The sequence below is a fragment of the Anser brachyrhynchus genome (genome assembly GCF_964034855.1).
Source record: "Anser brachyrhynchus genome assembly, chromosome: 1".
NCBI classification, from domain to species: Eukaryota; Metazoa; Chordata; class Aves; order Anseriformes; family Anatidae; genus Anser; species Anser brachyrhynchus.
Genome location: NC_137694.1, coordinates 36,693,801 through 36,717,632, shown reverse-complemented (window position 1 = coordinate 36,717,632; position 23,832 = coordinate 36,693,801). Strand labels below are relative to the sequence as shown.

Below are 23,832 nucleotides of genomic sequence, written 5' to 3'. Positions count from 1 at the left end.
AGAGCCTGGTGTCAGCCAGGCCTCTGGGTGACCTCCTGTGTCTTCCACCTGTGGTGCAGGGTGGGTTGGAAGTCCCTCAGTACTCCCCAGTAAAGCCAGCTGGCTTTAAAGCATCATATAGGCATTTTCATGCATACAGCTCCGTCAGGTCTTAAAGGCCATTTAAACTTACAAAAAAATTAAGTGTTCTTTAGAAACTTGGGGGAAAATTTTTAGGCTTTTGCAAAATCTATGCTTACCATCTTTCATGTTTTCTTCTACTCTTCCCCATTCGTGCTCCACAGACTCTGAAATATGTTGTCTCAAAGCAAGGTTGAAGTCCTTAAAATCAATTTCTGTTGTGCTTATTTGATATCTAATGGGGCAACTGATCATTTCACTGGATTTAAGACAGCACTATAAAATTATTTGAAATATAGTTGGATATATCCAGTAACAAACTCAGACTTAATTTTATATTTGATATGCAATAGGGCTTTATAAGCAAATCTTCAAGAGACATTCCGTACATTTTCCGATGAGGGATTAACATTTATCTTAAGCACTGTTGGCAAACTATTCACATTTAATGTATTCAGTAGTAATGATAAAAAACTTTGCAATATTTTGCAGCTATAAAATGCACCATCTAGGCGTAAGAAATGTAAATCTTACATGGCAGCATCAACAGAATGATCTTTTTTATTAAATGCTGTTGATGCCTGTGATGTGTATCATGTTAAAATGTATCAGAATATATGTAGTTGTTTCAGTAAAATTGAGTATTAGCTAACTGAAATGAATTATGCCATGAAAATTACATTTGGGGAGTCTTTTTCTGCTGTTAGCTAGTAGGCCTGTATTTAATTATTTATGTCATTCTCTGAAGGAGAAATACCATCAGTATAAGTTATGGTTAGAAAAAAGGTTACATGGAAATCAGTACAGACTTCAATTCATAAGTTCAATATACACTTTTTCTTCCTGTAATACTATTGTTATAAAGAACTGAGATAGCAAGTGAAAAAATTATGTACTAGGAATGAACAGCACCAAAGAAGTAATTGTCTGCAAACCAAAAACAAAATACAGAGCTCCACTGCACTATTAGGAAGATTCAGTAGTTGCACATTATTGCTAGCTCCGAGGTTTTAAAACCTTCATTACGTGGAGTTTGGGCACAGACCTCCTGCGTTTAGCACTGCAAAACTCTCTGTATTCAGCAAAGACACTGAAAATAGACCATCAGGGTAAAATTTACCTCCATTTTAAGTACCTATGTAAGGCTTAAAAGGCACATTCAATTCTCTGTGGGATGGCAGTTCACATGGGGATTAACATCACGGTTTAGAAGGACCATCTTAAAAAGTTTGTGTTTATATCAAATGAATGGCTGCTCAGTGAAGCTATTTTCTTAAAGAGAAGTGGTTAAGAAAACTGAACCTGGGACTCAGGTTTTCATAGTCATTTATACAAGCTTTACGGAGTGAGATGGGTAAATGACACTATGAACAATGACAACAGGATACTTTGAATTCCATATTTATTGTTTGTTTTTACTTTCAACATAAACCAGCTCTGCTAAGCCTGTTTCAGACTACTTTCTTCCCCCTAGGTGCTTACTGTTGCTGCTGTTCTTTCTTTTTGTGTCCTGCTATAAGACAAAGCAAAGCTCACATGCCTAATGCGGGTTGAACCCAGAGGGTTGCTCAAGGTGACCCATAGTGCTTGCTGGGGCTCATGGCTGATGTACACACTGCTGCGGTCAGTGCAGGTGTGAACCTGTGGCCGGCTGACAGCCTGAGAGGGCTGATGGTCCCGGTCTTTTGGGGTTAAGCCTGCCCGACAACATCCTGTGCTTCCCAGGGCCAGGGAGAGGATGGGGAAGGGACCGCATGGGTGTGAGATGCAGCAGGACTCTTTCTTCAAGCAGGGGGACCGTTTCCACTTCAAATATTAGCAGTGCATCGTGAGGCTGTTTCTGTGGTTTCTTTTCTCTTGAGCTGGGTAATTTTCCAGGGTATGGAGCCAGCGGTCTGAGCGCCCTGAGGCCGGCCGGCACCAAGCAGAGGCAGCACACGCCTTCACCCAAAAAGGCGGAGGAGAGGCACGCTCCACCCGAATCCAATTATATCTGGTGAACTCCAACATCTGAAATGGTTCGTGTTACACAAAGTTCATAGCCTTCATTAACCTTTCATGGATGGGATGTTAAAACGCTGTTCACTACAGTTAAGATTACTGGCTGGAATTTTATTAGCTTCATTATAAACCACTGAGCTGATATTTACTGCTCTTTTTAAGTTTTATAAATACTTCTATAGCATGATTATATAGGCTTCTTCTTTCAGTGCTTTGGATGGTGTTTTGTACTATACTTTGGTTATGTTTAAACTGCATTTGTTTTTATTATATACCTGCAATATAACATTTTCCAAAAATTAAGTAACAATATTCAAGCAGAAAACCTCCTAGATGCTAACCTGAATCATTTCAGTGACCGCGGATTTAGCTTGCCTAAGTCAAAGGGAAGTTGCCTTTTACATTTTTGCTATTATGTATTTAGACTTTTCCCTAAGAAAAATAAATAAATGTTACCTAATTTAAAAACTGAACTACTCAATTCAGCATTATTTTTGGCCTTACAGTTTTGCAAAGTGTTGTGTATTAAAAATACACTGCGGCAGTGCCATGTAAGCAATATAATATATTTAAAACAAAGTAGAACTATAATGTATGAACTTTTTGCATTGGCTTGAAGCAATATAATATATTGTAAACAAAACAGCTCTTATGTAATAAACTTTTTTATACTGACTGTTATGTATAAAATAAAGACGCTGCTGTAGTTTTTCGAGTACTGCTCTGCGGGGCCTGCTCCAGTCTCATCAGCACTGGTTTGGGATGATGGCTTCCCCAGAGGACTCTCATAAACCAGGCATGGACTGGTTTCCCCGTCCCCTCTTCCCTGCTGCTGGTTTTACTGCACCAGTCTCAATGGCAGTGCTGTTGGGCGCTGGCATTGGGCATTGCACATCCAGAAGAGCCAAGTTTTGGCCTGGTTGTGTCCCTGTTTGAGTCTCTCAAGCAGAGTCCCAGATGTGGCGACTCAGTTTTCACTTGCTCTATAGGCTTCCTTTCAAGTGCTGCCTTGGAAAGGCAGAAAAGGAGGAAATTGTCTGTCCCCGGTGATGTTTGCTATCCCAGGGTGGTGCTCTCATGTTGTGGTATGCTCAGACTCCGTAAGGTCTGGGTGCTCCATCCTGTGCCAGACACAGGCCATTTGTAGTGTGATGTGGACAGAGGGCAATGCAGATGGTTCTTTCCATGCTGAAGAACAACATTCATTCAACAAATAAATATTGACCCTTGCTATACTGCAGTTCTGGCAGCCTTATTGTCTGGGAGAAACATGAATAAAGAAATACACAGAATTTTGGGCACAAAATCAATCTTAATGAGTGAAAGGTTTTGAGATACAAAGGGAAAAGACCAGTTTATTAGCCTGATCTTGCTGGTCTTATTTAAGCAATGGGCCCACGGACCAATGCAAAGGACGTGCTTTGGCCAGAGAGGAAGGTCAGCTCTCTGAGGGGCCGTTCTCACACAGCCTTCCTGTGTTGTGGCTGCAGATGTGAGCCCACGAGCCTGGTCCCACAGGAGAACACCCCTCGGTGCCCTCTGGGTCCAGTTCGGGGAGAAACATGAGTGGGGAAGCTCTGGTTTGCAGCAGAAGGAGCTTCCTTGGCGTAGGTGTGTGGCTGTTATGGCTGGTGGGCCCCAAAGCCATGACCTCCAGCCCAGCCCTGGGCCAGTGCCTCCCACAGGACCCGCGGCACCTCTCCGGCCTGCCAGGGGCTGGCTGGGGCACGGGGTGCTTGGGTGACGTTGCTGTGCTGTGGAGGGGCTTGAGGAGCAAACCTCAGTCGCCAGAGCACCCCCCTCTTCTCTTACCTCTGCCCTTGCAGCCTGTGGACCTCTCCTCAGCACATCAGCTCTCCTTTGGAAAGGATCATTGGCTGTATCTGCAGGCAAGAGGGCAAAACACCAGGCACTGGTGTGACCAGGGCTTCTCCTGCGGGGCAGGAGAGGAGCCCAGCTGCTGCCCCAAGTCAGTGCTCTCCCAAAAGCTCCCTCTTAGAGTCCTAAGAAAGTAAAAGATGGGGGGCCTGAGGCACAGGAGAAGACGGGTGATGAAAACCAGGGAAGAAGAAAATAAAAAAGGAAATATTTTGGGGGGCGAAAATGATTTTTTTTTTTTAAATGAAAAGCAATGTAAGAAAGAGATTGATACTAGGATGAGGTTAAATGTGCAACCACCATCCACTACATGGGACAAGTGACTCCTCTGGGTCCAGTGATGTTTCCATGAAGAGAAGTTATCTTGAAATACAAGTCTGGTTCAGCTGAGTGTCCAACACACTGGTAAACAAACAAACACTTGCAAGGCATGTCTGTTTTTAATCCACTTGGTTCTTCCTCACGCTGGTGTATTTATCCTCATGTTTGCAAATTCAACCATTTATTAAAGGACTGAATTTGTCCTGAACAGAAAACACACCTACTGCTCTGTGCTTCCAGGGGTGCTCCAGGAGCTGTCTGTAAATTCAGAAGTCACATTTTCCAGCTTTTTGCTCTTCATGAGACAAGGATTGCCTGAAGAGATCGGTCACACATGGCAGGAAAAAATACAGAAATTTCTGACTTAAGATTCGTCAGAAATTTTGGCTGAACTTTTCCTGATCCCGTCAATTTCTTAGAAAGCGCTTCCTTAAAAATAACAAGTGTATTCTTTGAAACTGAATAATTTATTTTGTTATTTGTTCCAGAGACACTAAGTGCTGCTGCTTTGTTTTTCTATTTTCACCACTGATTTTGGGAAAGGCCATTACTCAAATGTAGAATATGGTCAGAAATGTTACAAAAAGAAAAAAATGATCCTCAGAGATTCCCAGTGTGTGTGCACTGTAACACAACTATTTTTTCTTAAATTACATCAACTTCCCACGCAGAAATTTTCTACCATAATCATTGATCATGATTCGACCAGCAGTACCCTCTCCAGCCCTCAACTGCACCAGCACCATTTCCTCAGAGGATGTTTTCAGGTGCAGCAATGCCACAGCAGCTAGTTAAACAAACAAACAAACAAAAAGCCTGTCAAGTAAATGAGTCCCAGTTGCAGTTGATCCATTGTTGCAGCTCTGACAGGGTGGCTGCATGAAATCCCTGCGTGGCTCCCAGGGCCAAGTTTCCACTGGAGCTCTGCTCCTTGCTGGCCCCATGGTGCCACGCAAACTCTCGTACGCTCTTAAACGGGTGCTTATCACAGCAGAAAGTGGAGAGGAAAGATACCTGTCTTTGTTAAGAGAGTTTAGAAAGGTGTGTAGCCAAACCAGAAGCCAGGTGCTCTACTCCCTCAGGTTACTTTCTGAAGCACAGAGAGCAGCAGGGCAGGGGAACAGCGGGGTTTGGAAAAGGCTTGCCTGCAGAGCTGAGCAGATTTACTGCTTACCTGTGACTTTCTGTAGTTCACAACATCCACATGATATTAATTCAAATGAAGCATCACAATTTAAAGTTTTTATATATTTTTAAAGCACTCTATCTTTTTGAATTAAAGCAACGTATTCTGTTATTTATACTAATTGCAGAAAGTGTACCTTAATCCCTTTCCAGGTAACCCATCAGAAGACACGAACAGCCTTGTTGCACAAATCTTTCCATGGAAATGTGAATGTTTCACAGGGTTTAACACGCATACCATGTCTGGCCAAGCCACAGCTCATGGGCAGTTTAGATGCTTATGAAAAACATCCATATAAATCCCTTCTAACACTTGCTTTCCTGGTGTATCTTTGGAGGATTTTATCCCTGAACAGAGAGGCCAGCTCATACTGTGTTGGAAGTACAGTTGAAATGCTGACCTAGTTTGACACTTTCTCCCCTTCAACATTATTGATGTTTCAGATATCATTGGCTAAACTGGCATCTGGCATCTGGCAGTATGGTGTGAGGGTTTTTCAGGTGATTGGGTGATTGTTGTTGTTGTTTTTTTTCCCTTTTCTGGGTTTCTTAGAGACCAGTGGGAGCAAGAACTTCCCAGTGCCCCGTGGAGTCCCACAGCACCCCCAGGTGAGGTGGCTGCGCTGATGCTCTGGAAGCAAACGCGGCTTTGTTGCCACCAAAGAGCTGAAACTGGGATCACCATAAACCTTGTGGGCCTCTGTAGCTGTGCCTGGACATCTTTACAATGCATTATTTATTAATACCAAACATTTGATTTAGGTTTCCTCACTCTACTACTCCTTTTTTTTTTCTTTTTTTTTTTTTGAGTTAAACCTCAGTAACTTCAAGTAAATAACAGGAACAAAAGTCAGATTGACCGCAAGTAACAGAAAATCCACCAGAACTGCATATGCTCAGAAGTCCCCACTCCTGCCTGTTAGGAGAAGCCGCTCGGTACTGCAGGAACACTGCCTTTGACTGCACTTTTCCCCAGCAGTACCATGGTACTGCAGCAGCTTTGAGCACCTCGTGGACCACCCACAAGCAGAGAGAGCAGCAACCATGTGGCCAGCAGAATGCCTTGAATGTGGCGTTTCCTTGGGGATTTAGGGGACAATAAGAAAATAGTTTGTTGGTTTGTATTTTGACTGCAATAGGTTTTGATCGCTCAGACGAGTCTGTTCTGCTTGAGAGAGACCAGCCTTCTCTGAAGCAAATGAGTCACACAAACACCTAAATCAAACGGCTGAGCTGCTGAGTGCAGAAAGTACCTGAAAAGAGACAGGAGGGTAGTTAAATATTTAGATTCTTCTTCACTTTTTAAGTGGATTTGACGTGTCCTCATGTAACAGCTCCGGCTATGCTGCAGTACTCTCAGATCCATCGCGAAGGTTGTTCTGGAAGAGTTTAAGATAAAAGACCTGCTGCATGCCACATCTTGATGGAAAGAGGAATGTGAAAGCCCGCATTTCTGTTTAACTCTGCAATCCTCTCCTAGAAAAAAAATAAGTAAATAAATAAATTTTTGAATGCGTCCCCTCCAGCTTCCCACAAAATAGAGATTACAAGGAAAAAAGTGGCTAACTGGGAGATATGCATTGTCCATCTTACTTAGCTCAACAAGTAAGGTCCCTGAAAGATAATGAATGTCCCTTTGAAAAAGGGGAAGGAGGGGGTCTTTTCAAAATCTTGCAAGCTAATTATATATATTAATTATAACCTTCTCTGTTATTAACGCCACCTTCCTATCCACTGTAACACTCCACTGAGGCTTTCTCCTCTTATAAAAAGACAATACAACAGTGTTACTTCAATTTTGCTGTGAAGCCGGAGTGTAGCCATAAAGCTGCTGCCTCATTGCTCTGGATCTGACAGCACAGCTGCACGGCACAAACCTGACTTGGCTCTTTTATGGGATGTATTTGGAGCCTAGAAGTGACTTCTGCTGAATGCATGAACGTTTGTTTGACTTGCAAGCTGTTCTGGGGCTGCTGTGTTGGCCACTGTCCTTGAGCTCATCCCAGATCCTTGAGCTGTGCGATCCTGCCCGCTTTCCCCAGCTTAACAGAGCTCTCCCAGCTGAGCTACCCATCAAAGCAGCAGCAGTGGAGATCTGACAGTGGCTCTCTTCTTTTTCATACCGTACTGAATCATCGCTCACATGAAAGGGCAAGAGAGGACCTTGCAGCGATGTTGATGTAATTTTCTGTGACAGACAGGATTAAAGATCCTAACCAGATGTTGTTATTAAAGAGGTGTTGCGCTAGTCCCAGGGAAAAAAAATCTGCTTCCAGTACCCATATTTCAAAAGAGATCCTGGAAAATTTATGAGAATTGAGAAGAAAGCGGCAAGAGCTATTCAGAATCATGGGGAAGCGTGTCAGACTGACAGACTCTGAACACAATTCAACAGGACCGGCAGAGCCGGCCACATAGCTCCCTGCTGTTAGAAGAGAGGTCTCTCCTCCACCCCACAGCCCATCCTCACAAGAGAAAAGCAGTTTTCTGCCAGGTAAGCGACCTCAACCAGCCCTCCAGCAGATCAGCAGAAAGAGGGAGAGCCTTAACAGGCATTTTAGCCACACTCCTCAGCTACTCGCAAGATAACTCCAAAAGCATCCAGTGGGGCTGAAAGACTGAACCTAAAGAAATTTCTTACTGGATCCAGGGTACACGTGTTTCACTGTGAATTCGGTAACCATTAGGTTTTACCTGGCACAGAGGCAGATTCTGCATCACCTGAGTAGTAGACACCAGACAAGGTCCTCGTTCTTCCCATGCCATGGTCACCTACTCTGAGCTTTTGTCTAACAGCTCGTGCTGGCCATAAATGTACTAAATGGTTAATAACCCCAGAACTAGGGCCAAATCCCAGTCCAGGTGTACTCTTTGGTTTCACATGACTTCCTCCCTCTGTCCTGCAGAGCACGTCAGGGCAGTGCTGCCCCGCGTTGCAGAGCTGCTGCCACGTCCCAGAGGTGGATGGAGCAGGTCGGTGGCTGGGGTCACCGCCGCGTGCTGCTCGTGCCCCCACGCCCTGCGCACAAGAGGCACGGCAGCACCCCAGCTAGTGGCAAAGCCAAGAACCCAAAGCTGTGCCAAACAACAGAACGTGTAATTTCTGATGAGCTGTGGCTTTTTTATTTCCTTCCTTGCTCCCGAGCTCCTGAGGTATGCTTTTCACAGTCCCATGGTAACTGTTTCTCCTCCATATGCTGGTATGTGAGAATCGGGATTTTAAAAAGCTTTTGTGAAGGAGTTTTGAGAAAAACTTCAAAAAATCACACCATTTGAAGCTCAGGAACAGAGAAAAGTTCAAAAGAAGGACAAAGAATAGCAGCATGCCTACAGCATGAACCTCTGCAAAGACAGAGTGAAAGGCTCAGCGTATTTTAAATGAAGTGTTTTTGCAGATCTGATCACAGCCGCGTGGCTGTGTACCACCACGTATGTTTTCTGGGTTCCACGTATGGGTCACGGTGGCTGACGTGATTGCTCCTGCATATCTTGGCAAGTTGGGTTTTCCAGGCCTGGCTAACCTCCACCCTGGACAAGTGTTGCCTTCATTTGCTGGCAGATCGTTCAAGGGATCTCTTTTATGCAAGTGACAGCTGAAAGACATTAAATTGTACAGTAAATCATTTAACTGGAGCCTAGAATGTGTGAACATCGAACCACAAACTTTGACAGAAAAAAAACAGAATTTATTTTGTGCTTTGAACAGTTTTAACATTAATGGCACAGTTTAACCACATATAAGAAGCATAATCTGTGCGGTTTTCAACAAGGTCTTCAACTGGATATTGTATACCTCTGTGGTGGTTTCCTGCAATTATTTGAGGTTTCTTACTTGGGATTTTTGTTTTTAAATGATTTTTTCCCTCTTGAAAGGTGACAGAATGCTAGCTGAGGAAGACAAATTCTATCCACACCACAGTTCAGCAGGGGCAGTAGCAAACCTCATGCACTTCCCATTACGCAGGCATGAGAAATGAAGAAAGAGTCTGGGACGAACAGGAAGAAACAATGACTCTCTTCACTCATCCTCAAATTCTCTGGTCCTTGGCGAGGGTCTGCTTTTAGTCTTCTGGGTTTCAAGAAATGCTTCCTATAGACACTTTTATCCAGAGAAAAAAAAAAAAAAAAAGCCCACATTCTTATGGGAAATAAAAAGTTGTTTTTGACAAATCAGCATTTTCAGCAAGAGCTGTTTTATTCAAAGCTCCTAAGTCACTCCACTCAGAAGCATCCTCATCCAGTATGCGGGCAGTTTGGCCCAGTGTAAACACAGAAGGGAACTAAAAAGGAAAGCCACGTTCTCAAGTCAGAGGACCAAGCAAAGGAGAAAGACAAAGGCTGAAGGAAAGCAGGCTTGGCAAGCAGGAGGAGAAAGTGGCCAAAAGGAGACTTGCTGGGGGCATCCTTGGTTTCTGGGGACATCAATGTGCTGCAGCCAGCGGAGGGCTCGGAAAGAAGTGACGGCATCAACCCTGGAGGCACGTGGCTGCCCTCTAGCCAGCTGAGCTGGGCTCCCCAACCTCCTGTGGCACTCGGAAGTGGCCAAAGCTGATCAGAGGTATCGCTGTCTGTCCAAGGAAGGTGCTCACAGCCACCAGCCACATATCTCCTCCACCGGCCTCAACAAACACTGCAGTAGCACCATCCCTAACTCCCTGACATGACCGTGACGGACTCTCTGGCAATCCCAACCTCTTTGTAGTCCCACGTGTTTCTGCTGTGCAGTGCTTTTGGCCTCATTATTTTCCTCTTGGCACAGTGGTCGAATGCTGGTGGGGAGCTTGGCTTGTTGGTTTGGAGCAGCTTAATAAAGTCCGAGCTAAGAAAGGCACTCCAAGCACTGCCACGTCACGGAGGAGCAGAGGGACTCAGAAACCCCCTTGCCTGCTGGGTGAGCATCTTCAGTCCTGAAAGGTGCTGCCAGCCTGCCCCGCTGCTGTTCGAGGCTCCTGCCACGGTGGAGTTTCAGCCATTTTGGCTCTTTGCAGTTTGGATGCCGCCTGTGTTTGAAGCTGCTGGAATCACATCAAACAGCCACGAGCAAAGAATGCCGTCGAAGGATTTATTCAGCCTGGATATGAGTGTTGCTGATGGGAGAAAAGGGAGCAACAAAGATTTCTCAGCCACCATTGTGATCTACCCATTAAAAAAAAAAAAAAAAGAAAGAAAGAAAAGAAAAAGAAAAAAAAAAGAAAGAAAGAAAAAAAAAGAGGTTCCTTTTACTATCAAAACCATTTGGCTGAGCATTTTACTGCAGACCCCAAGTAAGTTCCAAATTGCCTGGGTTACGTAAATACCTCTACCACCAGTGAGTCTTTGCAAAAGGAAAACATTTATAATTGAGTAATAAACCTTACTGAGTGACAATCACGTGAGACAGCGCATTGAAAACAAAAAAAGCCAAGTGTCGGGCTTTTGAATTGAAAGCTTACAATTGTAAATACAAATTCCAAAACAATAAGTAGATTAAAATGTTATTGCAATTAAATTAAAATAATTTGTTTCACATTGGTATAGTAATACGTCTGTGTACAAAAGTAATAAATTGTATCTTTTTTTTCTTAGAAAACCTGATTTTTAATAACGGTCATTTTTCTTAGTTCCTTTTCTTTTTTTCCCCCCCATATTTTATTGCATATTCAGGGAAGAACATCAGTCCAATATATTTCTGTCTTTATGTTAGGTTTAGTGCATTCAGCGGAGAGCAAAAGCCCAGTCCACAAGCACTTCTGCACTAACTAAACGTACCCGTTTTAAAAATCAGCTTGTGCATGAAACCAGTGCCTTTTCCCCTTCCCTGTCCCTGTCTGCTCACAGTTACATCTGGTTAAACTGGGCGCCTCTGCCATTTCTCCCACTGGCCTGCTACCAGGACAGAAAACACCCAGTCTGCCCCGGACCCCTCAGAGGGCTTTTCACTGTCACTGCTCCTGCTGCAGCAGTATGTCCCGTTACCAGATTTAAGCAACACAAAGCATTTTTCCCTCCTTGCTTTCTCTCTTTCTTCTTTGCTGCCATTCCAGCAGGTGCATCGAAAGGGGAGGTACAGAGAGGATGGAGCCAGACTTCTCCAGGAGGTGCACGAGAAGCAGCAGCCATAAGCTGCAGCAAAGGATATTCCAAGTTAGTAAATGTGGGGGGAGAGGGGCATGAATTACCACGAGGGTGGTCAAACACTGGTCCAGGCATTCAGGGAAGGTGTGGATTCTCCGAGGATGGAAAGAATCCGTACCTCCAGTCCGTACTTGGACCCAGACACTGCCTCGCACCCCCTGATGTCTGAGATCTGTAACAGGAGCTCAGGCAGCTATGAACTGTCCCTCAGTGTGTGCTCTGGTTCTGCTCGTTGTGTGGAGATCAGTTCAAGACAATAAAAAGCTATCCACGTCAGAGAAGCCCAGCCGGAGTGATTCCTCCAGACTTGGTTTGGTCTTAAAGATACAGCACAGATCAGTTCAATTCTTGGGATGCAAAAGCATCACACGTAGTGCTCAGATCCAAACTCCTACTCCATGTCTGCACCTGAAAACACCTAGAATTTGAGATAATTTAGCCCCTTGGATATGCAGGTCCAAAAACCATGCCTCATTGGATACCTTTTCATTTGCAAGACCCACTGCAAATTAAGGCACAAGTTCACCACGATTTGCCACGCTGTGCAATATTCCTAATCCCACCTGTCATTAATTAGTGACTTGCTTTGCACACAGCCATGGTTTGCAGTGACCATAACCCCTTAGGGCTGCAGAGTTTCCTTAGGGTCTTGGCCCCTCTCCTTGCTGGACATTTGCGTCAAAACGGGGAAGCGGATGGGGAAGAGAGCAAGATGAGATAGCAGGGCAAAAAAATTGCCTACCATAATGTTTATAACACTCAAACTTTTATTATTATTATATTTTGTTTTTAAATAGGGGGACAGGTGAAATCTAGGCTTGGTGACTTGGCATTTTCTGAGCACAGAAAGAAATGTCCAAGCAGGACTGTCCGTAGAAGAGGAAGAGCAGCAACAAGCTGATGAGCAGGCAGACAGGAACCTGAAATACCTCCCCCAAATCCTACTGCCTTTCACTCTGACAGGTGGCCACTTACCTCCCATTTCCCTGCCCAGCACAAAGCAAACACCCACTCCTTGCAGCATTTTCTTTCCACCTGGTAAGAGCCACAAACCTAAAGTACCTACATTTCAGTTAGTGTTTCATGCTAGTTTGGAAATATGTCAGATTTTTTGTGTGTGTGTAGAACACGAATACCTCCCACTGCAATTAGTTTCTGCTACTGGGAGAGGAACAGACTGCACCACCACTGCTTTTCGGCCGAAGTGCTGCTGTAGTTTCAGTTCACCTTACAAATGTGGCATTGTCTCCTAAAATTACATTACTAATTACAGCTAATGCACCCAAGCCCAGATGAACGCAACTTTGATCTGGGTAGCACCCCTACGCAATCCCTCTGGCACGCAAATGGCAATTACACAACAGGGCTCAAATGCAGCTTGAAAGCAAAGATGTAAGGCCAATTTCTGCAGTGCCCCTAGACTAAACAAGGTGCCTATTCCAGTGCCAGAGTATGATTGACTGAGATTTACTCACAAAACATTTCCCACTGAGAATGTGCGACAAACTGCAATTATTACTAGTCCAGTTGATTTAAAAAAAAAAAAAAGCCCATCTTTAGCTGCAATTTTGGCTGGGCTGCCTGACAGAAATCAACTGCCAAATACAGCAGCAGAGCAGGACAGAGGGAGAAGGTGTGGGGGTACAAAAGCCAGAAGCAGGCAGGTTTGGGGGATGGCAAGAACAACAGGAAGGAAAGAGAAAGAGGAGAGAAAGGGAGAGAGACTGCTGTTGAAAATGAAAAGAGAAAAAAAAAAGAGAAAATCGGAGAGATTAAAGGAATATAATGACATGGGAAGCGAGCACAGAAAGGAGAAAAACAGATGTGAGAAAATGAAGGAAACTGAGAAACAAAACAGAGTAGATGGGTCAAAAAATAAAATTGAAAGACTAGCCAAAGATAGCTCCCTTGAAAATTTGCCACAGACTAGCTCACCAGGGCATGATCTGGACCGCGTGCATCCAGTGTTTAAAAGTAGCCACTTCGGGTTCCTACTGCTGCAATCAAACACACGAAATCCCCATTTCTCATATTAAACAGTTACAGGCGTGAGTGCAAGAGCAGAGAACCCCTCGGCACAGCTAGGAGAGAAAGCTCTTGCCACGTGGCACCTAGTCCTAGATGCTCTGTGTGCAAGCTCTGCCATGAAAACCTGGCTGCACAAGAGGCTTCATTTAGGAAAAAGAAATGCAGGGTCACTAATTTAGCAGCACACCGTGACAGCACTGAGGAGCTGCAAAACAGGCATATACATTTCATTTGCAGGTATGTAGCAGTTATACTCTGGAAAAAAACGAAAGTCAAAGAACAGATTTTTTTTCCCTGCACAAAAAAAGAGACAAGCCTTTCTGCATGCTTCAGTTATGAAAGAGTGTCACAAGCTGACATAAAATGTTCCTTTTTATTGTCAGCAATTGAAAGAAAGTCATCCCAGACCTATAGACCTATGGTTTATGATTCAGAGTAGAACCGAGGTAAGGAAAACTTACAATGAATTGGGAAAACAAAACAAAACAACATCAAAAAAAAAAAAGGAAGCAATCTGAAACCATTTACAAATTCTTATTCATTTGAAGAGACACAAAAACTGAACTTAGAACATGAAATTTTGGTCTTGCACTTTTTAAAGAAAAAAACAACAAAAATAAATGAAGTGTAATTACGTCAGGAAGACTGAGGCAAACAAATTAGACACATACATTCTTTTTGCCTTAATATGGAGGGTCATACAAAGCCAGAGTCTTACTTTTAAGTTCTGATTTACTTTTCCTTCTAATTCAAATCTTATTTCTGTGATTTAATGCCCACGTTGAACACACCAAGATAAAGTCTGTAGCTCTCAATCAAAATACAGTCTTAACTGATGCAAATAAAAGAGCTATTCAAACACTGAATGGCTCATAAAATTGTCATTTGCAATAAGAACAATAATGCAGACAGCATAAAAGTCTTGTAGAAATCCAAGCCGAGCAGAAGGCATTTCAGTAGAAACTATGTTTTTAAGAAGATGTTTTTAAAAAGATGTTTTTAAGAAGGAGTTAGGGACTAAACTGTGCAAGAGAATAAAATCCCTCTGATGACTCACCCTGAGCTTATCTACTGAAATCCTGCATAAATATTCAAGGTAATTACTACATAATCACTAAGTCATGCTGGCATGTGGGCCTAATTTGTTTTGAGAGAGATGAAAAATGGGAATTGTCTCTTCAAGCAAAAGATCAGGGCAGGAAACCCTAGGGGAAGGAGTTCAGGTTCTTATTTGTGTGCATTATTATTTTCAAGTTAAATCAGCCAAGCCAAATTCACAAAGTAAGTCTGACTCCACAGTAAGCTGGCCTCTTTCAGTTCTTCGGAGTATTAAGTGGGGTTTCTATCCATTTCAGCCCCTACTCACAATTATTAAAAAAAAAAAAAAAAGAAAGAAAGAAAGAAAGAAACAAAACAGGAAATTATTTAAATACCCTGATACCTGAACAACAGAAGTCCTGAAGTCAAATGTTTCCTTCCATAGCCTGATGCAGATTTTACAAGATCAAAGAAACCATATACCTTTAAGCCATAATCTCATAAGGCACCCTTTACAACAGTGGGTCCAGGCTCAGCAGGGCTGTGCTTGTGTTAACTAGTTGTGAGGTGTCCATCACAGACAGGAGGTAAGAGTGCACATCAGTCTTTGCCAGATGGGTCTCATCTATAGGATTTCTTAAAAAAAAAAAAAAAAAAAAAAAGCCTCCCCCTTCCCTTTCTCTTCTAAAAAAACTTGTATTAATAACAATAATAAATACATAAATAAAAAGAAGCACAGGCTTCTAGCTCACTTTTCATCCTAAATGAAGGAAAAGACACCATAGCACCACAGAAGTTAATCTACTAAACTGAGCCCATTATAAAACAATCAAGCAATGTTGTGCTGTATATATTGTTCCGTGCCACGCATGGAAATTTTAATGAGAGCAAACTAGACCGTGGTCATGCTCTTCTCTGATCTGAAGAGCATTGGGTTCAGTCCTCTGCTCTCGTGGAAACAGCTAGGTGACCTCAGTCAAAGAACTTTGTAAATCTCCATCTGTGAAATACAGATAACAATTGTCTTTCACAATTAGTTTTGTCCTTTTGTCCTTGAGCAAGCAACTGCTTAAAGCCCATGACAACCTGTGCGAGGGTAGTCATGAGCAGACCTACGTACCACATAGCTGGAAGATCAGAGTTCGACTGAAAAGAGCCGGAGAGTTTTGAGAAGCACCTCTCGTCTGGAGAAAGTCACGCAGGACACCAGGACTACAACTTCAGTAACAAACAATGCATCTTGTGGCCTCTTCCTGAGCCAAAAGTAACGTTCCTGCAAAATATGCAATTAACAAGATGCTAAAATTGTCTGCGGCTATGAAAGTGCTCCGAAACAATCATTTTTAGCTCTCAAATTATTTGGGTAGACTTTTCAAGGAACCGGGTAAACATACTGGTCCTACAAGAACCATTCTCAGCTTCAAATTTGTGTGCCACCTTACTCCTACAGCTATAAATCTCCTAAACATTTATGTTCTCTCTCAGCATTGGCAAAGCAGTCATGGTATTCTAGTCAGATACAGCTTCACAGCTGCTCAGAGCTCTCAGATCCAGCTGGAGCCCAGAAAATCTAAAAGAAAGACTTGTAAATGGGAGAGGGGAAGGTAGCCAGTGCTCAGGCTGTGCCTGGGATGCCACAGCACATGCAGGGGTGCACCCATGCTGGTGGCCCCTCAGTGCTACACAAACAGCTGAGGGAGCAGGGACTGCAGGACAAGGCATTTCATTTCAGCTGCTGGAAAAGCAGCACTGAAATTTGAGGTTAATGCCTACAGATTTGGGGTGGGATCTGTGAAGTGAAAATGCTATTTGGCAGTTTCCTAATGGACTAGCATCCATGGAGCGCTACATATCCTTCCTGGGTCTGAGACTCAGAGCACCTCAGAGCATAAGGAAGATGAGGGGAGATGCTTTACTGCTCCCCAGGTAAGCTTGAAAAAGCACTTGGATTGTTTTTATGGGTTTCACCTGTTAGCATCTGGTTCTGAGGTTTGCAGCCACCCACGCCGTGGAGCTCAGCACGCTGCACCAGGTGCTAGTGCCTCTGTGGGGGAGCTGCTCTCCAGCTCCGTGGCTAATGCAGACACCTGTGGATGCCTTCTGCAAGGGCTCCTGTCCAATGGACATTTCACATAAAATACAGGACTCCTATTAGGACAGGAAAGCAAACCCTGGGACTGTCTCCTACCCTGTCACCACCCCCCACACCCTTTTAGATTTTTTTTCCTACATCGCGTCTTGAATTCCTTCTTGTGTCATGATCCAGCTTCGCATATACATCTTTAACCTCTCAGGTGAATGCTCCAACCACCACATTTTATCGTAACTCGTAAGGACAGCTGAGTTTTTTTTTGGAAACCGTGGGTGTAAATGCAGGAGGGGAGAGCATTTGTTATTGATCTTCAGAAGCAAAGGGAGATATATATCTCTGGCCTGCCTGGCATCACCCTGCTGGCATAGGTGACTTCCTGTTGAATACTCAAATACCTGAAAATGACCCTTTTTCCAGATGTTTAGATAAAAGTTTAGTTTCGTTCGTGAACTTAGTCGTACACCCAGAACTGCCTGGTGCCGGGCTGGAAGTCCCAGCAGGTTCTCAGGGAGGGATCCAGCACAAAGCCCTGCCAAGCCACACATAAACTCCTTTTAAAACCCAGCTATTGTTCCAGCACATAATTCATCTTTTGCTACCTTTTTTTTTTTTGTGTGTGTGTCTGTCTGGGGATTCCTGAGAATAGAGCTTCTAGAAAAGAAAGAGCAGAAGCTCCAAATTTTCTCCAAGTCCCTGGGAATTTCTCCCGTGCTTTAGCTCCTTCTCCAGGGTGAGAAGTCCCTGTCTGCTCCCATGCGCATATGATAAACATATGGATGGTTAGGGAAAAGGGCTTAGCTTTCCTTCTTCCTAAATCACTCTTTCAGTGATCTATTCACAGAACATAAAGAAGTTTATTTTTATCTCCCATTTAAGACTCAAACCCAATGGGACACGATATCACACGCAAACTTTGCTGAAATTCGCTGGAAAGCTTCTCTCTGGAAAAAGAAAGCCTTGCACGTAGTGTTTTACTTCCATCTCTCCCCCACACCTCCCAGTCCGTACCAATTATTCACCCCCAGAATGAGAAAATGCTGAGGCTGTTACTTGGTCGTGCTTGATCCAGGTCCCGTCAGCTATTTCCTGCCTTCCAAAGGGCCACCTGGCCCAGCTGTGGCCAATTTAACAACTAATAACCAACCAAAAGAGTTGCAGCAGCTTTGTCGAGACATCATTCATGACTACTATGCTCTGTAACAGACCCAGCAGTGCCCAGGGTCTCCTCTTGCCTACTCTGATGCAACAAGACTTTTAGATTAAGGTCATTCCAAGATCAACGAGGAATTCCTTAGGCACAGAAGCTGTAGGGCAGACTCTGCCCTCCTCTGCCTGCAAGGGTTTGGGATGAGAAAGAGGCTTGGTGCTGGCTCCCTGTGACCTCAGCCCAGGAGGATGTCTCTGCACTGGACAAGGGCAGGAAAAAGTCAGAGGTCTCCAGGTAGCCTTGCCTGGGGAGACAGACAGACGGACAGAGGAGGTGTCTGTCTGGCATGGTGTCCTATGGCATTGTGGACATACACTAGGCAAGGCTTATTCTTTTTTTTTTTCTCTGTCAAATGAGCTATATCCAAAGTACTCCCATTCTCAGTGGAAAACATAGCAATAGTCACTACCCCTTATCCACTTCTTTAAATTTTTTTCTCCATGAGAGGAAGCAATTCTATAAAAATCTTTCAAACTTCAAAGCCAACGGAGCCAAGTCCTCTTCTGGCCTTGTGATTAAGCCATGGGAGAAACAGGGACTCATATAAAAGGGAGAGTGTCCGAAAGGGTAGCAAAGCAATGCCACGCAAATAGCCATACAACAGGAGTTGGGGAAGTTGCTGTTTGCAAAAGGTTCAAGCCTGCTTCAGAAATGGGTAGGAGACATTTCAAGAAACCCATAACTGCAGATCCTTGCTCCATGTTCAAATCAACCCTAATTTATTTATTTATTTATTTTTAAAATAAAACTTTTTTCCCCCTCTTCCTCCTCAGAAAACAAAAGGAGAAGAAAGGAAGAAATTGTAATCTGTAGAAGTTGCTCTTGCTGCTAGCATATAGTGGACAAAAGACATTTTCTTTGCCTAATGTTATAACGAGGTTGACAAATGCAACAATGCCAGCAGTGTTTCCTTTGTAACAATAAGTTTTTAAAGGTGTGGCAACTCTACCTTTTTATCAGTGACTCTGAGGGATTTTTTTTTCCACCTTTGCAAACCTTACATTATTTTTATAGCTGCAGTTGCTGGCTCTACACAGTAGCTAAGCATTACTGTCTGCCATGGAGGCACTGGGAAGAAGGAGATGCACCCACTTGGTTTGTTTATTTTTCAAGCTTCCTCATCGTTGTTGTTTTTGTGGGTTCAAGTACTGTGGGCCTGTCAGGAGATTAAGAGGGCCTTTCCTGGCTGCTGAAGCCATTCTCCAACATCTGCCCTGTCCAGAGGGAAGCAAAGCTATGTTAAAGGAAAGGAAAAAAAAAAGACACCACAATTGTTAGCTATTTGCTGGTGTGTTTAGGCCAAGAGACCAGAGTGGTCAAGCTGCAGAAAAGTTTGCTCAGTTCTGATCAAGAGAAACAAAAAAGCTTCTGGCACATAGGTTTTCATCTTACCGTAAATCAAAGTGGTCTCTCATGAACAAAGCCCTTTTCATATTTTACAAACTATAAAACACTCCAGTGGGTGTTTACTTGCAAACGACAAAAGGAATGACATGCAGATTTTGCAGTATGTTGGAAAACACTGGTCAGAAGTTAGTTTATATTTAAAAGCAGTTATTGTAAACTTGATTGTATAACATGCTGATCTTTAACAGCAAACAGCTGCTTATTCCTCTCAGACATTTATTTTCCCACTTTGCTTCTAAGAAAATGTTTTGAATACTGGGTAACAAAAGGATTTCCACACCATGTAGAACGTTCATGCACATGAAGTCAACATGTGAACATTTTCCTGGGACATCGCCTGAAAGTTCACGTGGTTTTACTACCAGCATTGTACCCAGAGCTGAGAGATACATCTGCCACACAGCGCAGCTAAACAGAGCTTCGTTTTCATGTCTGTGTTTCAAAAGGCTGTTCTTTAAACCATTCCATCTTGTCTGTAGCCTCTGGAATATTGTCTACCATGAAGAAATGGTGAGAAACATTTGCTGCCAGACCTGGCTTTCCAAGGCTGAAAACTGACAGCACGTACTGACTGCAGGCCGCAGTCGCCAGCCAGGGCATGACAGGAAGGATGTTGTCACCGTGCTGTCTATCTGAAAACCAAAGGTATAAATGTCCCCGTTATCAAAAGCTCTCTTTGTCTTCTGTGGGTTGCAGGTTGAAAGCCCGACTTACTCTGAAAAGCTCCACTGGAACTTGGAAATAGAGCAAAGCCCAAGCAGGGCTTTTCCTTCCCATGGTCAGGAGAACCTGGAGCTGGCTGGCTGGTGTGGTTGTGGTGTCAGTGCAGCTTTAAATTAAGGAGAAACTAAACAAAACAAAACAAACAAACAAAAGCAAAACAAAAAAGCACAAACAAACTTCAGGTAAATCATTCTTTGGGAATATTAGTTGACCCCTTTACTGACCATCCCTGATTTCACACTCAGCTTTCACACATTCAGCCTGCACTGGTGCATTAGGACCAGCGCACTGGGCTCTTCAGAAGAGAAACCCACGGCAGCTCCTCAGCAGCTGTAGCAGCGAGAGCTGGGAACGTTTGAAAAGCAACATGTTCAGTCCTCGAGGGACGAGGAGCGGGAGGTGCCTCGCATTACTCAGCGACGACGTGAATGGATGAGAAGATGCCACAGCCAGGGGAGGCCCTTCCAGCTGCCAGCCACAGGAATGGCTGGAGGCAGGGCTCTCAGCCTGCCTCGTGCCAAGCTGGTTTGGGCACCACACCGAGTGAAAATAAGAAAATAGAGGCATCCCTACTGACTTACCCCTGGGGGTAGGACAAGGAACAAGTGTGACTCTGCCATCAATAAGTGGTAGGTCTCCTCTCGCTTGATGTTAGGCAGGGAGTTAAATTTATGCTGGCTGCCACATGTTCCCTCTCTAGTCAGCAGAGCTGTTTGCTGGAGTGACTGCCCTGTTTGTTTGTTTAGGATGGGAAGAATCATGTTGTGGAAGTGCCTGTTTCTCTCCTTTAATTAGAGATGGCGTCTGGAAGGCTCTCTCAGTTACAAACATCTACGCTGGTCAGATGAGACTCTTCTGAAGCAAACAGTCAGAAAGGGCAAGCTCAGGGTGTTTGGGTGACTTGGCTGGGGACCTAACCATATCTTTCCAGCAGGTATGAATCATGTGGCTGGGGAAGGCTGACATATTTCTGGAAAAAAAACATGACTGGGGTTTTACTTAAAAACAAGTAACAAACAGTCATTAAGCGATGCATATTCTCTGGCTGGTATGCATCATCAATGGTGTCTACCATGTCATTGACCCTGACAGTCCCATCTTCTAAAGGAGACACCAAATGATGCAAGTAGTGGGGGAGATGCAAAATCAGGGCCAAGGGACTGGTGGAAGGACAGGATGGGAGCTGCTGGTGTGCATGATAGCTGAGGCAGCAGAATATTCTTGGCTAAGTGCCTGGAGCAGGGGGCTGTCACTTGTTTCCAGCAACTGCCTAAAGCACATTTCTCTGCAGTTTAGTCAGCTTAAAAATTATAAGATAAGATGCTTGATGATGTTTACCTGGAGCACCACATTGTGGAAGGGCACTTGGAAGGGAAGGAAACAGAAGATCCAGGACAATGGATTGAGACAGGAGGCAAAACCAGGGCATATCCAGAGATGTCGCCAGGTGAATTCAATTTCTCTTAGCTCTAATGTTGGATCACAGGAAAAACTGCTATATCATAGGGACACAGTAGATGCAAACCTCATCTGTACAGGCTTTTTAGATCTATTTTCAGTGAGTAATGTCATCTGTTGTACTCCTTTCCACTGTTTTTTAATGACATTAAAACTTGAGGTCTTCCTATTCCCAGTAGAAAAACTTCAAATCTCATCTTCTCTGTTGCAAGTTTTTTGTTTGTTTGTTTGTTTGTAAGACCAAGTGATAGCCAAATGTTATCACATCTATCCACAATTGCCACTGAAGTCAATGAAAGTCTGAAGCAGGAACACAATATAAGGGCTGCGTACATCTGCTAGGCTAGATACCACTAAGCAGATGAGGTGGTTATCCTGAAATGTACCTGTCTCGGTTTCAGATAGGGTAGAGTTAATTTTATCTGACCCTGCCATTCACATTCGTATCAGTGTACTTGTGCCAGTATCTTGTGCAGTCTTGACGTATGGTTATCTGATTCCACCATGGGTTTAACACCTATTTTAAAATACCTACCTTTAAAATACCTATTTTATCTGCAGTGCCTGAGACTGCATGAAGTGACACACAAACACGTACTTACAGAACAGATGTCTGAAGTCCATGGCAGTGCACCATGAACATGGCAAAAGCGTGAAACAGCTTTCTCCTAGCTTATATACTCCGCAGAAACCACACTATGGGGAAAATTTTACACCTGGGTCTCATCTTGACACAGCTGAGATACACGGGGTGCCTACCTACACTGAAGTTAAGAAGTGCTCCACAATCATCAGTTTAAATGGAGCAAGAAAATCCCTTCTCAGATGAAAGTACACACTAACCCAACCAAGGAAAGTCTTCGTCTCTGCAGACTGACCTGCTTCATGCCCTCCTTAACAAGGACCCAGTGCACCTGTCTTGTTTATCTGTTGGATTCTGAGGTCTTCTTGCATCCAGGGCATGATCCTGACTGCTCTGCCTCCTTCTGCAATGTGTATGGCTCAGCTAAAACGTTGATGTAGCAAGACCACTGTCATTAGCACAAGTGCTGTTATTTGTTGCTACTTGGTATGGAAAAGGTCTGACAGCTAAGCATAGTTCAAAAGTTTGAAGGATGACTTTGTCTAAGTTTGTGAATAGAGAGAACTGTAAGTATGTTAACAAGGAGCAGGATAAAATTTGTAATCTCAAAAGTTAATTCTAAAAAATTTTCTTGGTCTTACTTGACTTTCTAGGTGACCGCCAGATCGAAGAGTAAATGTTGTACCATTCAGAAAACACACACTGGGGATGGAGAAAGTTTTTCATTTGTTTGTTCTGTCTGTTAAAATTATACTGTGGTTTCTGAATCATAAATCATGGAGCAGAGCTGGAGCTCTATTAGCTGTACTACACAAACTCCATCCTGCGCATAACTTCCCTTTAATCCGTTTGTACCCTATGGTGGAGTTAATACATCCACCTGCGTATTCTCCAGCTGGTAAACACAGAGCAGGTGAAATCAGAAGGAAATTTAAATGAGATCAAAAGATATGTTCAAAAGAAGGGCTTAAGCCATCTGGAATCCCTCAGAGCTGCCAGTCACACGTAGGAGACCCGCTGGCATCTCAAGAGGAATTTCTTGCTTCCCTTTCTTCTCGAGCTGGAGGAAGTTCAAATGAACACTCAGCTAGCAGTTGGCACTCGCTTTGTGGGGGGGTTCATTGTTCTGGGAGGTGAGGTCAGATGCAGATTGCAGGGACGCCCAGATTCAAACCCTAAAAGGTTGCTGCTTTTGTTTAGGGAGCTCTTCAACACAGAAAAAGTGGATTACTCTTTGTTTTTTTTCCCATTGTTTCTTAACATACTTTAACTTGTCCTACATCTTTCTTTAACTGAAGCAGAACAAATCTAGGAAGGCCACAGGAAAATTTGTTTGGCTTTTTGTTTGGAAAGTCTCTTTATTTAAAAGAAGCAAAAGAAACAAAATAAGCCCCAAGCCTTTGATTTCAAAGAGGCTGGGCTGGCTACATGGTAAGTCAAGAAGCTATGGACTGCCCTGCTATGATTGGAATAATGTGTGCAGTTCCATGACAGAATGAACAGGATTAGAAATCTAAAGTAAACAAATACACATTTTAGTCCTAAAGTCAAAACTGCAATTACAGGGAACCAAGTGCTTCAGACAAACATCCAACAGCATTTACATATCGAAAAGGAACACTGTGCTCCTCTTCTCCTTTCCCCAGGCTTTTACAACAGGCTTGGCAAAGGGGTGCT

General features: G+C 43.6%; 1 protein-coding gene and 2 long non-coding RNA genes across 7 annotated transcripts in view; 2 read left to right on the top strand and 1 right to left on the bottom strand.

Moving 5' to 3' along the window:
• WIF1 (WNT inhibitory factor 1) overlaps window positions 1-2,836 on the top strand; it is a 40,105-nt gene extending 37,269 nt beyond the window's left edge. Inside the window, exon 10 of the mRNA XM_080579877.1 lies at window positions 1,999-2,836. Within this exon, the coding sequence (XP_080436003.1) occupies window positions 1,999-2,120 (122 nt within the window). The 3' untranslated portion in view covers window positions 2,121-2,836. The remainder of the gene's footprint in view (window positions 1-1,998) is intronic.
• Window positions 2,837-6,691: 3,855 nt separating this feature from the next.
• LOC308188054 lies at window positions 6,692-17,776 on the bottom strand. 5 transcript variants are annotated; one of them, XR_013945122.1, is made up of 3 exons: window positions 16,080-16,449; window positions 15,806-15,958; window positions 6,692-10,592 (listed from the first exon to the last, which is right to left on the bottom strand). It is a non-coding gene; the product is annotated as an uncharacterized lncRNA (long non-coding RNA). The 5 variants fall into 5 exon arrangements; XR_013945120.1 differs by lacking the exons at window positions 6,692-10,592; window positions 16,080-16,449 and adding exons at window positions 14,362-15,321; window positions 16,566-17,776; XR_013945121.1 differs by lacking the exons at window positions 6,692-10,592; window positions 16,080-16,449 and adding exons at window positions 14,362-15,321; window positions 16,459-16,582.
• A 67-nt stretch (window positions 17,777-17,843) lies between these two features.
• Window positions 17,844-20,338, top strand: LOC308188058. The gene is made up of 2 exons (XR_013945128.1): window positions 17,844-18,639; window positions 18,758-20,338. It is a non-coding gene; the product is annotated as an uncharacterized lncRNA (long non-coding RNA).
• Window positions 20,339-23,832: the final 3,494 nt, after the last annotated feature.